Below are 16,568 nucleotides of genomic sequence, written 5' to 3'. Positions count from 1 at the left end.
AGCACAGAGGTTCCTGGATGTTACTTCTACTCACCTGTAAAAACTGTACATCTTGAAAGAGCTCCTGTATGAATCGTCGAGATGGTAATCGAAATGTGCAGTGAGATAGCAAGTAAGACACTTCAGAGTAAAGGCATATGTCATCAAATGCTTGAGGAAACTTCTCTTTAATTCTAATGGGAATAGAGAAGAAAACAACTTACTTACCTCTGGAGATAAATGTTTGAAGTGAAAGAGGAAACAAGAATGCAGAATAGACAGACAAACAAATTTAAAAGCCTTGAAGAATCTAACCAAAATGTCACAATGTACATTCTCACAACCACAGGAATCTGTGCTGGTTACAAGAAAACACTTACTTGTGTTGAGAAAGCTTTGTTCTTTTTACTAGATACTGGATTCATGTAATAAGGTGTCTCATCATTCATTTTAAATTCATGTCCCAAAGCTACCTTTTGCCATAATCACCAAGCTCTTGAAACCTATGATTCTAGACTGGTAATTAAGAAAGGTGCCAGGCAGTTCTCCCCATGCCTCCCTACTGATGTTTCTGGATTGTATAATTCTGAACATATTCCTGCAGTGTCATCTTTGAGAAAAATAGGATGATGCCAGCAGTTCACCGATATCCCCTCTCCTTCCCACCTCCATAGGGAACTGGTCAATTTGGAGCCAGAGGCAGTTTCGTCTACTTCTCTCACTGAATTCTGATAGTACTTGGAGAAAGCTAGACATACAGTAAGGAGGAACGATTACTTACGTCAAGAGACCAGTTTCATGACCTTTTGTTCCTACTGAGCTACTCAAGTTGATCACTAATCGCAATACTTCCTTCCTCAGTAGTATGCGGCATACTGGAGTGTCATCTGGGATTGACTTTACACCTAAGGAAACATGAAATTTGCCAGTATATAAACCCTTAGTCAGGTGGCAGCACTTGCATTAGAGGAAAATCAATGGGCACAATTACAAAGCCTGCCATTTTTAGAAAACAAAAACAAAGGAAAGCCATGGATTATCCAGATTTTGCTTCCTCTTCTCATCCTTGGTCAGCTATAGAGAACATATTAATTCACAGGTATCCATCTTTATATAGGCTAAAAATAAACAGGGATTTATCAAAAGATGCTAAGAATTGGTTGTTGTGGGTTTTTCGGGCTCTTGGGCCATGTTCTGAAGGTTGTTCTTCCTAACGTTTCGGCAGTCTCTGTGGCCGGCATCTTCAGAGGACAGCAACCTGTGCTGTCCTCTGAAGATGCTGGCCACAGAGACTGGCAAAATGTTAGGAAGAACAACCTTCAGAACATGGCCCAAGAGCCCGAAAAACCCACGACAACCATTAGATCCTGGCCATGAAAGCCTTCGTGAATATGCTAAGATTTTTTTTTTTTTTTGATTGAGAAGGTGATGAGCAAAGAAATATAAAGATGAATGAATAAAGACCAAGGAATCACAAAACTCATACTTTGATCATGGAGTGAAAGTTAAGAAGTACAGATTATTACAGCTAATCATGTAAGATACTATTAATAGGAAAAACAGTGGAGGAAAAAGAATAACGTATTGGTGAGTATAACCCTGGAGACTGGTTTGGACGCAGCACAAGATTACTACTGTATCCAAAGTCAGAAGAGTCATGGTATCTTCCAGCCTCCAGCAGGAGAGAAACAAGAAGGAGATGAAAGAGACCATGGGAAAGGAAGAAAGGGTGAACAAAATGTACAATTAAGATGACCTTACTTCAATGTACAATGTTCACAAGCAGAGTGCAAATAATTCCGTTTCTTCTAAAAATTTCCAACTTCTCCTAATAATCAAAGAGAAGAAGTAGAATGTGGCACGTCTATGACAAAGTCACTCACCTATGACAAGTTCTGTACTCTTGGTGCTACTTGCTGATCCATGGGATACAGCATCACTACATCCTGAAATCCCAGAAAACTTTGAGGAATGGGAAACCACATCCAAGTGATTATGCATGGTCTTTCCACACCAGTCAGAGTAAGGAATGTCTGAAAATTCTGATAAATGTTGATACAAGACAATGGAATGGTTTACATAGAAGAAAAATAAAGCTTAATTAAAGTAGACACATAAATGAATAGAAATTATAATAACAAACACAAAAAGATTTAATATGAACTACTGGCTGAAATCCTGTACTGTATGTTCTGGTATAACCAAGTTACGTCAACATAAATGTGTTGGGTATTATGCCCATGTAACCAGCATTGCACAATTAGATTGTGCAACTGATTGCACAACTCCAATCTGCCCGTTGCACGGCACACATACAGAAGTGCTTGGTGACTAGCACTTCTGCCCTGCCACCCTCTTTCTAACACTGCCAGCTTCATGTTCAGCATCCAGAGTTGCCCAGCAAGATTTCAGCCATGGTTTCCATAAACATGCATTAACTGGTGGAGAAAAATGAAATGTGGGCATTATATAGGTGAACAAGCGGAAAATGACAGCTTCCATAGGACTTGACAGCCTAAGTAAATTTAATTTCAGTGTCAGTTTCTTATGTCCATGGTTGTGAAGCACACCTCTGAAATATCAAAAACTAAAATAAGGCTTAGATTAGGCTTCCAATTTCTGACAGAAGCAGACGTAGGAATACTAACCTGTGCGACAATATGTAGAATTTACTTTATTATGCTGACAGCCCAGGATATGCGTGCAGACACAATAGAGACAGTTGTCTTCAGTGTGCTCTTGGAGCCCTGTGTCTTCCATGTTTTCTAGGAACTGAGAAACATCTGAACGGCTCGTGTTCATAATCTCTGTAAGACTGATCTGCTGACGAAGCATCTGAAAGGGGCTCTTAACAAAGTCCGTAGAACTCCCTGGCAAACCTGGAGGTACATTAAGTTAAGCAACAGAAAAAGAAATGTAAGGCAGAACAACATCGTATGCCACAGTACCTAGGGTATTGACATTTTCAGCCTCAGTTTCATTGCTTCATTGAATCCCATTTGCGTTTTTTTCCCATTTGCGTTTTGTGACAACTGTAAGACTTTGTATGGACTTTTTTCACATAAATTAACTAAGGCATTTCTCCTAATATACATACAGTGGTGCCTTGAAAGATGAATTTAATTTGTTCCGCGGTTAATGTAATCTTGCAAAAAATTTGTCTTGTGAAACGTGTTTTCCCATAGGAATGCATTGAAATGCGTTCCTATGGGCAAAAAAAGTCAGAACAAAGTCAAATTTGATTTACGAAGGGTTTATTAAGTGCTCTTTAAAGGCTTACATATTGTGCAGATGATTTCAAAAAATTTGAATCAAAAAAAGTTTGGTTCAAATATTTTTTCAGTTGTGCACATTTAGCTATTCAGATTTTTAAATGCATGCATATTTGTGTGCTTATGTTACTTCCCCAAAATGTCCTGTAAACCTGAGCGATGCATGAGTTCTTGAAGCAAAGTACATTTCCTTGTGCAATGCATCTGAATATATGCACAAACCCTACTTTTATTGAAACTCTAACTGAATGAAATGCTTTTCCATCTCTAGTAACAAATTCACAACTTACTGAATTCCACTTCTCCACCTATAGCCATAGCTTAATAAAGCAGCCAAAGGTAAACAAATCATACAGTGAAGTTTCAATTAATAAAACATCTCAATATCCTGGAATAATATAATCACAGAAGACTAAGGGCAGGAAAGGGTCAACGAGGTCACAGAATCTAGCCCCTTGTCAAAGCAGGAAATTCCCACCTAAAGCATCCCTGACAGGTGATCACCCAATTTCTGTTTAAGTATCTCCAATGCTGGAAAATCCACCACATTGCAAAGCAGCCCCTTCCACAGTTGAAACAGCTCTCAAACATTTTTCCTAATGTTGAATAAAAATCTCCCTTCCTGTAATTAAAACCCATTACTTCAGGGCCTACCCTCTGGAGATACAGAACAGCTTGCCCCATCTTCCAAGTGACAGATGGCTCTTCAAATATTTGACAACGGCTATTACTTCATTTCTCTGTCTTCTTTTCACCAGACTAAACCTCAACCAACTCTTTCAACCTTTCCCCGCAGGGCTTGGTTTTCAAATCCTTTATCATCCTTGTTGTCCTCATCTGGATACAGGGTGGACAAATATCAATGATTTTTAAAAATCAATTTGATTTAAATCATGGTTTATATTTTTTTAAAAAAGATTATTTTGACTTAAATAATAAAAAAATCTGATTTTTAAAATTTAAATCATTATTTAAATCAAATGTACCTTGTCTGGGCACATTCCAGTTTCTTAATATCCATAAACTGTGGTGCCCAGAACTGTACACAGTATTCCAGGTGAGGTCTGACCAACGTAGAATAGAGTGGCACTATTGCTTCCCTTGATTTGGACATTACCTTCTATTGATGAAGTCCAACATCTTTTTGCTGCCACATCACAATGCTTATCAAGTGCAGTGGTTAAATTGCAGTACCGTAGCCAAGACTCTGGTCGCAACCCAAGTTCAATCCTGACAAGCTCAAGCAGCCAGCTTGTGACTGATTCAGCCTTCCATCTTCCTGAGGTCAATAAACTGAGTGCCCAACTTGATGGGACGAGGGCGGAATGCATAGCCTGTATTCAGGTCATGCTTAGCTTAGCTTATTCCTCTCTCTCTCTCTCTCCATAACAAAAAAACCAGACAAGCCTACTTTCCATTCTAGATCAAAATTAAAAAACTGTAACCAAATGGGGTTATATGCAAATCTGAAAGAAAACCTTAAAAAAGATATGTAGAAATGCAGATTTATTAAACAGTTTCACTATGTCTCCCATGACTAATTTTATCTGTAATTCCTTCTTGGTGCAAGCCACAACATATTTTGAACTATGCAAGTATAAATAATTTAGGGGCCACATTTTAAACCAAGGACTTCGGAAACCAACAGTCAGGCACAACATTTTCAGTAACAAAACTTAGCTATGATGGCAAGCAGTAACATAAGCCAAAAGATACAGGAAAAGAAGGAATACCTCCTGTATCCTGGGCAAAGACTCGAGAGCCCCGTTCATCAGATAAAGGCATCGTTTTCTTCTGGAAATAAGGAGTGTCCTTTACCTGAAATATTTTAATGTGAAAAATAATGAGGGAGAATTTTCAGAAGTATGTTGAGTTCTCTTTGCCAATGGGAAAGACATACCAATCTAAGTGTGCATGTGTATGCATGTGTGTGCACGCACACCTGTGTGTTTGTGCACTGGATGCTAAATACTGCTGAATATTAAGCAACAGCACTGAGCATAATATTATCTTCTCTATGAGTTTGCCATGACAAATTTCCTCTCAGAAATGTGCAATTACTTGCGATCCAAACACTCTGTACAGACATACCTGAAATATTTCATTTATGTCCATTGGGAGAGCAAGTCCAATATAATCATCTGAGCTCCCATAGGTAGCATTGGACACCATGGAACGAACAGATGAAGAACGCTGCAATGTGTTTTGATTAATAGGACTTAATAAATCTTCTTTATCTAGAGATGATGCATAACTTAAAGCTCTCATGAACCTGTAATGGTATAAAAGAACAGGTGAAAATACACACTTGAAAATCAGGTCTGGCTGTATACTTATGAGCAGTATTTTAAAAGACCGGCTAATTTGGGAACATGTACACTTTGTCTCTTCATATAGTACCTGACCAATAATAAGTCAAGGAAATATTATTTAGAGCAGGGGTCCCCAACCCCTGGCCTGTGGCCGGAACGCGGAGACAGATCTTCCCCTTCACCCATGCTTGTCCGCATGGGGGTGCCCCACCCCCACACCCTGCCCGCCTCCAACCGGTCCGCAGTGTCAAAAAGTTTGGGGACCACTGATTTAGTGGAAGATGGGAGCCTGTGGCCCTGCAAAGAATGTTCAATAATTCCCATCATCATTGAACGATCCTACTGACTGAGCTCATGGGAGCTGGAGTCTAATAACATAGATCTCAATTTATCTGTGATACTGTGTGTTAAACTCATGCCATGCTAGCCTGTGCAAGCATCATAGATAAAGGCAAAATAGAAAAAAATGTAAAAACAAAAATAAAAACATGGTAGGACCTTAAAGGCTAAATTTTATATTTTTTTAATCTGAACTTTTGTATCTGATGAAGTGGACTTGTCCTGAAAAGCTCATACAGTCAACCCTCAACTTATGAACGGCTCTAGATATGAACATTTCGACTTATGAACTACTCTACTAGGGAAAAATAGACTCAACTTGTGAACTTTTTTTGAGTTACGAACAGAAAAAAACGCACGGGGAAGGCAGGGAATCTCCCTTACCCCCCCGCCCCCGCCCCCACCGCAAGAGCCACTTTCAGAAGCCTCCCAGGGGCAGGGGGAAAGCACTATTTTTACAGTATTTCAAGCTTTCCCCCTGCTTTCCCAGTAGCCATTTTGTGCTCTTCTCCGCTCTCCCCCTCTCCCCTCTCAGCTGATCAGTGCTGGGTCTCAGAGGCTTCCCTGGGCTTGCTCAGCTGCCCCCCACCCCCCGCTCCCTCCCGTGGCAAAGCACCGCTTTCAGAGGCTTCCCCGGGTGCTTTTGCACTGCCTTTTTACCTGCTGAGCAAGCCCGGGGAAGCCTCTGAGATGAGACCCGGCGCAGATCAGCTGAGAGGCGGGGGAGCGGAGAAGAGCACAAAATGGCTGCTACCAAGGCACTGTGAGGAGCCAGGCTCACTTACCAGTACCTGGTAAGTGAGTTTGTTTTAATTTTTTCCCCCATAGGAATGCATTAATTAAATTTCAAGGCATTCCTATGGGAAATTTGGTTTCCACTTATGAACTTTTCAACTTACGAACTGACTTCCAGAACGGATTAAGTTCGTAAGTCGAGGGTTGACAGTATTAAAAAATGAAAAAGTTCGTCTTTAAGGTCCCGTCACATTTTTTTTTTTACTCTCTCCTCTCCCCCCCTCCCCATTTTGCTTTTACCTAGAATGCCAGCAAAGGACAGTGAGACATTTTATCACCTCTAGCCACTAAATAAAAGTCAGGGCTGGAAAAAATCACACAAGTCACTGTTACAAAGTCCCAAATGTAATCACAGACATTTTGGGTTATGTTTTTGCTACTGTACTTAACTAACCCTAATGCTGCTCAGGTGAGATTATGCTAAGAACAGAATGAGCCATGAATAAAAGTGAACAGCTTTAGATGTCAACTCCTCTCCACACCAAAGGATGGAAACTTTTAAGCTGCATTCACAAAATGTAAACTATAATGAGAATAATTGCTAATCCTAGAACTAGATTATGATACAGTACTTTTGGATGCAATGTGAAAGGTAATTTTTAGTTTATTTCCCTCAAATTCTAAATAATCAGAGTATAAACAATGCTCTGGAAAATGCCCGACTGAAAATTGAAGCTTTCTGTGAAGTGAGGTATGGGTAGTTGTTTTATTTCTGAGGCAGCACAGATGAGCCTCGCGGCGCAGTGATTAAACCGCTGTATTTCAGCCAGAAACTGTGATCACGACCCAGGGTTCAATCCCAGGTTGCCGGCTCAAGGCTCACTCAGCCTTCTATACTTCTGAGGTCAGTAAAATGAGTACTCAGCTTGCCGGGGGGGGGGGGGGGGGCAGCGGCAATTTGTAGCCTGCATAATTAATTTGTAAACTGCCCAGAGAGTGCTTTCAGCACTAGGGAGCGGTGTATAAGCAGCACACTTTGCTTTTGCTGCAACAAAGCCATCAACGCTCAACCATGCCCCTTCCTTGCATCTCACCCAATATTCTTGGCCCATCTTTAGCCCTATTTGGACCTCCAAAAAAGAGCTAGCTTGAAAGTGTGAGCAGGGAGAGTTGTAGCCCCACTCATACCTTTAACTGTCTCCTCATGATGGAGGGTAGTCTCAGAAAACAGGCTATTGCATGTGGAGCTTTACCATGCAATTGGGAATGCTGACTTTTCAGGATTCCAAATTGTGTGCAGAGACTCCGCACAAAGCAAAACTTTTCCTTCTCAAGGTCCTTCTTCCTATACTGAGGGTGACAGGCTGGAAGGGCAATAAAGCTCTGCTTCTACTCTTGATTGGCTGACTAGTGCTTCTTGACCTTTTAAACTGGAATCATGAGATGAATTTCTCCTTTTGAAAAGAACAAATATTAACGGTGTTCTGGAGAAGAACTGACAAAGTACAACCTTACCTGTTTGGTGTTAGTCGAGAATCCAGGCTACCGGACTTCATCGTAATTGTGTCTGTGAAGAGAACATCCTTTGCGGGAGAAGCCAGGGCTTCTGAATGAGACAATGAAGGATGCATTCTCTGCTGCTGCAAGCGTTTGAGTGTTGCATACCCAAAGGCATCTCGAGAACTGGTGTAGCTGAAGTTGTAGTCAGCCAGGCTTTTTATAGTAGCAAGCGATGGCGCTTTCAGCGATTGTGCTCTTCGAGGAAGGGTGTGAGAGGACCCAGGTGGGACCAGAGAGACAGAATTTGACTTCGAGAGAGGGAGATGGTTAGACTGTGGGGCTGAACACTGTATTGTTTTTACTGTTTTGGTGCTAACTACAGTGCTTAAACTCCCACAATCTGTGTCTATATGTGTAGCATCCACTCCCACTGTCTCCCGTGAAGGGCTCGAACTCATTGAACTTATGCCACTTGTTGTGGTGTCCGTATTAAAACTCAAGCTACGGCTTTTGAAGTTAGTTTGTGTTGATACTTCTCCAATTAGCCTCTCACGGCTTGTATTTTCCCTGTGGTTTTCGTGGCCAAAACCTTTTGGAAGTTTTAGGTCGTTTTCACCAATACTAGGGGTGTTATCCGCATATTCACTGTTCCTGTTCCCAATAAAAGACGTTTCTGGTCTCAACGTTTGAATTTTAGGCACCCTGAATATTGGAGTGAAGTCCTCTCCCCTGAAGTCCATGCTGGTAGATGGTTCAGTTACTGTCCGATTTCGTTTCAAACCCATTTTACTCTCTGAGGTCGACAGCTTACCACCTTTAGGATCACTGCTACTCCTATGCTTTTTATTAGGTAAGGAAAGAGAATTTAAGAAGCGATTTTTCACAAGTCTGCTTGAAGAGAAAAAGGGGAAAGGATTGCGATCCTTATCCTTCAAGGATCCGGCTTGGTCACAGAGACTCTGTTCTGCATCTTCTGAGATATCTAGGAAAAATGTGCTAGTGGAGGTACTGCCAACCCTGTCATCTTCCATTATGAACATGCCTGGAAATAGAAGACATCATTATACCAGTGAAATGTTTTTGATTTTTCAACTTGTAATAACAGCAAAAGCTAACTGTACAAAAATATACAATTTGCTCCAGAACAACAAGCTTGTTGATTTCAAAGGATCTAACTCACTGCACAATATGTGAAAGCAAGCTATATGTACATTTCTTAATGTAATTTTAGAAACTGATACACACTTCAGTCCAGAGGCACAAAATCAACTAGCATCATTTTACATGCCACATTGTATTTCTTTCAGAAATGAACACCGTATGGGACAATTTCTTCTTCTTAAAATATAATCCTAGGTCTCACTTTAACAAAGTAATTACTTCTGGTGATATTTCAGAACAATTTACGTAATAATCTGCAGCAATCCAAATTACATATTACTCTGCAACTATCCCATTTTTACAACTGTATGTTGCTTTCATTTAACATGTATTTCAGGCTCAAACTAGATGAGACATGATTCATCACAATAGCATAAGTTTTTGGGATGGGTGGGATGGGCTGGTAAACTGCAAGTGTAAAGAACTTGATCTGGATCGGTTAAAATTCCTTGACAACACCAGGATCTTGGTTGTGATTGTGTGCCCCATCCTACTGTGGACACAACTACTAAATTGCATGAATCACATCTTGTTTCGCCTTTAAACTCCAGAAAAGCTAAATAATACTCTTAGAAATATCATTTTATCTTGCAGTTGTAGCACTGTAGGCTTTGCTGGTCTTCTACATAATGAAGTCTTTGAATTTGAAAAGCTTTCCTTTGGAGAAGAAAATCTCTTCCTATGTTTGTAAATAGAAAAAATTAACTTTTTGTTTCTGAGTTCGAATTAGAGATTCCAGAAAAGTTCTCCCAAGCCAAACTCAGACATAATCTGGGAGCGTGGGTTCCAAGCCTTCCAAATTCTTTGGTTGTTCTTGTTCACCTCTGATTTATACTGACCCTACAAATAAGTGATGCTCAAAATGTCCTATCAATAACAGCCCTGCTCTGCTTTTGCAAACAATTCTTTTTCAATTCTTGTCTTTTCCCAGTTCCAGTTTACATAATGGAAGACAAAACCCCACACTAAGCATGAACTGCATGACTTTTTATGAAATACATAACAGATTTCAATTTGTGAGTCCCTATTTCCAATATCTATATCTATGTTTGGGGGAACACCTCAATCAGTACCTGAAAGATCATAGCTAAAAACATTTTAGCTTATACTGTGCTTCTCTCATGTCTTTCATGTTGTCAATTGTTCATCAGTAAAGGAATCTAAGTACTAGGTAATATGTGTATTACCTAGTGTGAAATTCTCCACTTTTCTCATAATGCTATTGTCACTTTGAAGACCCATAGACTGATATCAAAATTATTCAGAACCTAATAGTTCTATTTCTCTGTCCATTATCTGTATCCTCACATGACCATGTACAAAAAAACATGACAGTCATATCTTCTTACTCTCAAAAAATGGACTTCACCCACAAAAGAGCTGGATTGGTGTACAGGGTAAAGTGATGCCTTAGGACTCAGAAGACTTGGGTTCAAGTCCCCACTTGGCTGTGGAAATTATGCATATTAGCACTGGCAAAGCCACACCTTAAGTATCTCTCATGTCTTGAAAACTTTATTAGGATGCTATAAGGCTGATGCAACTTGACTGCATATGACAATAATTAAAATATAGAAGTGCCTTTTTTGTCTCTTATTTTGTTTTTGTCTGGTTACCACCATCATCATCTTCGAACTACAGAGCTAGAAGGGACTTTATGGATCATCGAGTCTAGCCCCTGGCAAGGAGACACAGTGGGGAATTAAACTCCCAACGCCTGGCTCTGCGGCCAGATACCTAAACCACTGAGCTATCCAGCAGTTATGCTTACACAGACTAACACGGCAACTTCTTTGAAAGCTTTATGGCAGAAATCCAGACTTATTAAGCCACCATGTGAATTATCTGCATACTAGTGGGAGAAAGGTAGACTGAGACCTACTGGTAGCTCCCTATAGAATCAGCAGATGTTTGACACATTACAATAATGAAGTTTTTGGCTTCCATAAACCAGTTTGCTGGAGGGAAGCAGAAATGGATTTTTGTTTGAAGGAACATGTGAGTTTGGTTCTGACACTGTTTACAAATTAATGGGTTGAATGTTCAGAAGCATGTCCATCCACCTGAGCTGCTATTTTGCAGCTGTTCCAGTTGGTGGAATTCAGGGTTTTAGTAGAACTCAGAGGAGAATCTGAAAGGGTGAACTTGCCCACCCAATAACAGTAGTACAAACAGTCCATTTGCTCCAGTCTGTCCGTGCACACACAACTAGGTAAACAAATCAGGAACTGACAGCTTAGCTTGACCTCTGAATCTGGGATGTATCTTTCCAGCCAAATCAATCAAGATTCATAAGCCAGCTCTAAACTGTGACTCTTGTTGGTTTAGAAATCCCACCTTCTTTGGACACCACACTCTCATGAGCAGGAAGGAGCAAAATAGCAGTAGAACACGTAAGTACACCAGCATGCAGTTCATTCACATGGTCAATTTAAAAGACAGGATTCTTGGTTAAAAGTGACAAGTGAGCACAATAATCACTCTTCTGCAAAAAGGTCATATTCATAATTATTACTTTTTTAAGGAAGAGAAGATCATTAAATGCACTAATGCCATTGTTCATACTTACTTGATGGTGCAGATTCACTTTCACTGTTATGCCTCGAACCAGTAGATTCAGAATTCAAACTAAGTGTGCTAGGAATAGAGGAGAGTTCATTGCAGAGTTGTTCCATGTCATCAGGGACTACTGGCCAAGGCTGCCTACGGCTGTGTCTCACTGCATCCCAATTGTGGTGTTTCAGAATGTCACAACCTTGTTTTGTTTTGGCTATTAGGCCAAGCACGTAGACACATGTCCTATATTTACAAAACAGGAAACCAAGTTTAACAAATATTTTGGTTCAACAGGCAACAAGGTATAGCCAAGCTACAGAAAATACCATCCACTATCCCTCCTCCCCTGCAAATCAGTTATTTGCCATGTTTATAATGTAAACCTATAGATTACAGTGAGTTTATGTGCTGCAAGACTCTTTACCAGAACTCAGGCTTACATAGCACTTGTAACTCTATGAGGTCCATTACTTCAAAGTAGGTGCAGAACACAATCAGAAATGTAGCAGCTGAATTACAGAAATTGTATTATATTCAGGACAGTGTGTGTGTGTGTGTGTGTGTGTGTGTGTGTGTGTGTGTGTGTGTGTGTGTGTGTGTGTGTGTGTGTGTGTGTGTGTGTGTGTGTGTGTGTGTGTGTGTGTGTGTGTGTGTGTGTGTGTGTGTGTGTGTGTGTGTTTGTTTTAAAATTACTATCAAACTACTAAAAATGGGGATTTGATGAGTCAATTCCTCAAGTTCCACTGAGTCAAATGGACCTACTCCAAAAGTGACTTACATGGGCTTAGCAAGTTCCAATGAAAGTACAGTGGGGCCTCGACTTACGAACTTAATCCGTTCCGGAATGATGGTCGTAAGTCGAAGCACCATTTCCCATAGGAATGCATTGAAAACCCATTAATCCATTCCAGCCGGGGAAAAAAATCACACACACCCCCAAAACCCAAACCATTGCAAGCCCCATCGGAACGTGTTGGGGCAGGTTAAAAAAAAAATCACCAACCCCCCCCCCAAAAAAAAACACAATGCAAGACCCATTGGAACACGTCAGGGCTGGGAAAACAAAAACCAAAACCAAACAGAGCAAGCCCCATCAGAACGCACTGGGGCTAGGGAAAAAAATCACAAAAAATACAATATTGCAAGCCCCATTGGAACGCGCTGGGGCTGGGGGGGAAATCACAAAAAAACTGAACACAGCAAACCCCATCAGAACACGCTGAAGCCGGAAAAATATCACCAAAACCCAAAAAGACAATGCAAGCCCCATTGGAATGTGCTGGGGCTGGGGGAGGAACATAACCCCCCCAGCCCAAACCCACCCTGCAAAACCCTGTATGTACTCACTCAGAAGCATAAAGCAGCACCAGGCAGTTTGAAGCCTCCTCCAACGCACTCGCTCTAACTATTGGGGTAAAGGAGCTACAAAGAAGCAGCCTCTTCGCCGACCAACAGGTAGTACATTTGAATTCCCCCTTTTTTTCCGGTCGTAACTCAAAGCTCCGGTTGCAAGTTGAAGCAAAATTTTGCGGGCGGAGCTGGTCATAACTCAAAATGGTCACAAGTCGGGACATTCGTAAGTTGAGGCATCACTATAGGTCCATTTGTATCCATGGAGCTTATGGAGGAGGTGACTTACTAAATCCCTAGTGATTTAATGAGCCTACTCCAGCGTGATTTACTATACTAAGCAACACAATTTTAGCTGTTGTCACACAAGCAAACTTCTGTATTAGGCTGTATCTTTATTAGGTCACAAAAAAGTTCTGCTACCTCAAAGGGCTACTTTACTTGCAATTTTTTAATGATCCAATAAATGTCTTGCCTAATACAGAATTCTGCTTCTATGAACAGATCACAGAGATGTTTTCTATATTTACTGTTGTAGCATTCACCCCTTGTTATGCAAAATAAGTCATGCATTATTCATGTTCTATGCTGATGGGGTTGAGAGTTGGGGCCACCAGAGATGTTAAAAAGACGGAGCCTGAGAGGAGAAGGGGAGTCAAGAGTTCAGTCAGAGTTAGAGAGAGAGAAAGAGTTGGGAGATCTGAGGTGTGATTAGTCTGAGGAGCGAATAGTAACTTGTGAGATTTAAATAGAAGATCGATGCTTGATGAACCTGAACTATGAATTATTAAAGAAACATCTGTAATTAATAAACCTGTTTTAAGAAAAAGTGAAAACTGAATGGACCGTCATCTTTCCTAAGTAAAGTATGTTGATTTAGTGATAACTGGTGGCAGCGTGTGAAAAGGTGTTTGGTTTGCCTTTGTGTACTCTGTGGTAGGGGCCACGAGGAGCAAATGTCACAACTGTCAAATAAGCAAAACCTTGATGTCCTGACAATGTCTTTTATCTTTTTGTTGCCTGACAAATGACACTTTTGTTTTACTCATTTTGAAAAAGGAGGTCCAATAGTCATTGGAAACACACCACACCAGATGGACAGTGAAGGTACAGAACCAATAAAGATACAAAAACATTAGTAAACTTGTATGTGGAAAGTTAATTTGCAAGTAATAAAGCGAAGGTAAAAACATGAGATTTGATCTTAGCGTACAATCAACAAATTACTAATTTGATCTCTATTTGTTTTTAATTATTAAAGACAGGATGTATTTTTTCAGTCTCTACCCACTATGATACACCTTTCTCTTTCTAAAATAACAAATTGTGAAGAATGAAATTACAGAATAAAAAATAAATCATGTTCACGATCCAGGCAAACAAAGCAAACAATCTTGGATAAAATCCAGTTCGTTCCTTGTACAAACAAAAGAAGTCCTTTTAGCAGATCTAGAACAAGGCCATGTCACTTCCCACTTAAATCCCACAAAACATTCTCCTTTTCTAGATCCCAAAACTCTGCTCCAGATGGTCTCTCAGCCTCCTGGAGCAGAAACTGAATGTGCATGAGGTATGTATGTGTCTGCACACACATGTGTGTACGCATGTATCATCTTCATAGACCTACTTTCCTTCAGTACAAGTAGTTAACTGGACTTTGGACTTGCAGACACTTTATAAAGTACAGTATCCAGTTTTCAAGTTATACTCACCCTCTGACAGACAGGACCTCACAATGCTGGGCAAGTGCCATGATGTCAGGAATAACATTTTCTTCTTGAAGTAAATTCAGACCCCAGTTAGATGATCCAATATTGCCCTGAAAAGTAAATTAATTTATGGATGTGATGACATGTGCTATTATATAAGACACCTTCGCTGGGTATCTTTAAAAACCAATTAAAAACATGGATGTTCACGCAGGCAGATAATATCTGATTTTTTTCTTTTTTCTTCTTTTTCCCATCTTGAAGAATCTGTTATCTGTCGTAATAATTTCTTAATGTTAATAATTTTATGTATTTATTTATTTTATTTAATTTATACCCCGCCTATCTGGCCCACCGGACCACTCTAGGCGGCTTCCAAATATAAAATCAAATAATAAAACATAGACAAATACATAATAATCAAACAAGAACAGCAGTAAAAATAAAAAGGAAAAGTAAGAAAAAATCAAGAGTTGGCTGGAGGGAAGGCCTGAATAAACATCCATGTTTTTAATTGGGTTTTAAAGGGTTTTAAAATTTTACGTCATTTTATTTATGTATGTATTTAGAAGCCGCCTAGAGTGGTCGTAAGACGAGATAGGCGAGATATTAAATAAATAAATAAATAAATAAATAAATAAATAAATAAATAAATAAATAAATAAATAAATAAATAAATAAATAAATAAATAAATAAATAAATAAATAAATAATGAACAATACAATAACAATTGAAGTGATAATTCTTTTAAGTTTCTGTTTAAGAGTCTATCACATATTTTTGAGTGTCCCACAGATAACATAACTGTGGATTCCGTATTGGCTAGAAACTTTTTTGTGTCCACTTCTGGTTCGTATAACTTGTCGATCACCAATTGTGGCCATATGGCAGAATACCAGGGTGCAGCTCAGTTGTACAATTGGACATGCGACCAGGCATGGAACTAACACATACTTTGGTACCTCAACAATAAGCCACAGGAAGTTATTCAGACTTTACCCAAACATTAAATAAATTCTAGCCCCTTAATTTAAATATTTATTTAACAACACCTTAACACAGTCTGGGATATCCAGTGTGGTGCAGTGGATAGAGTGACAGATGTAAGACTCAGAATCCCTGCTCTGACATGGAAAGTCACTGGGCATGTGGAACTGGCAAAATCTCCCCTTATGTATCTCACTTACCTTGAAAGCCTTATTAGGGTTGCTTTGGTTGTGACTTGACAGCACATAAAAACAATATACCACAGTCCATCTACTCACCCAACCTTTCAATAAATACAGTACAGATATATTTAAAACTTCAATACATTTATACCTGATCTTTTAATTTGATTTTGATTAATATACATATTAATATATACATATTACTGTTGATCTAGAAAGTGAATTGGATCCAAATGTTCCTTCACTCTCTTAGAGAAAGAATCTAGCAATGCCTTTGGAAGAAAACCTTTGGGTGCCAGCAACAGATGAGATAGTAAGGCTGTCCACAGACAGTTTCTGTGGTCACATGGCAGCGTGACTAGACACGGAATGCCGTTACCTTCCCACCGAGGTGGTACCTATTTATCTACTTGTATTTTTACATGCTTTCAAACTGCTAGGTTGGCAGGAGCTGGGACAAGCGACGGGTGCTCCCTCCCTCACGT

The 16,568-nt window shown here is 39.8% G+C and overlaps 1 protein-coding gene across 6 annotated transcripts in view; it reads right to left on the bottom strand.

Annotated features, from left to right (window-relative positions):
• RICTOR (RPTOR independent companion of MTOR complex 2) overlaps positions 1-16,568 on the bottom strand; it is a 103,955-nt gene that overhangs the window by 3,186 nt on the left and 84,201 nt on the right. For 4 of the 6 annotated variants that reach the window (XM_072992815.2, XM_020795646.3, XM_020795649.3 and 1 more), the window contains 9 exons: positions 14,917-15,023; positions 11,868-12,097; positions 8,153-9,179; positions 5,343-5,523; positions 4,985-5,069; positions 2,628-2,858; positions 1,863-2,021; positions 761-884; positions 35-173 (listed from right to left, as the gene is read on the bottom strand). In XM_072992815.2, coding sequence (XP_072848916.2) covers positions 35-173; positions 761-884; positions 1,863-2,021; positions 2,628-2,858; positions 4,985-5,069; positions 5,343-5,523; positions 8,153-9,179; positions 11,868-12,097; positions 14,917-15,023 — 2,283 coding nt within the window. The remainder of the gene's footprint in view (positions 1-34; positions 174-760; positions 885-1,862; positions 2,022-2,627; positions 2,859-4,984; positions 5,070-5,342; positions 5,524-8,152; positions 9,180-11,867; positions 12,098-14,916; positions 15,024-16,568) is intronic. The other 2 variants (XM_072992817.2, XM_078384469.1) reach the window with 1 other exon arrangement.

This window comes from Pogona vitticeps, chromosome 2 (assembly GCF_051106095.1).
Source record: "Pogona vitticeps strain Pit_001003342236 chromosome 2, PviZW2.1, whole genome shotgun sequence".
NCBI lineage: Eukaryota > Metazoa > Chordata > Lepidosauria > Squamata > Agamidae > Pogona > Pogona vitticeps.
This window is presented reverse-complemented; position numbering and strand designations above follow the sequence as displayed.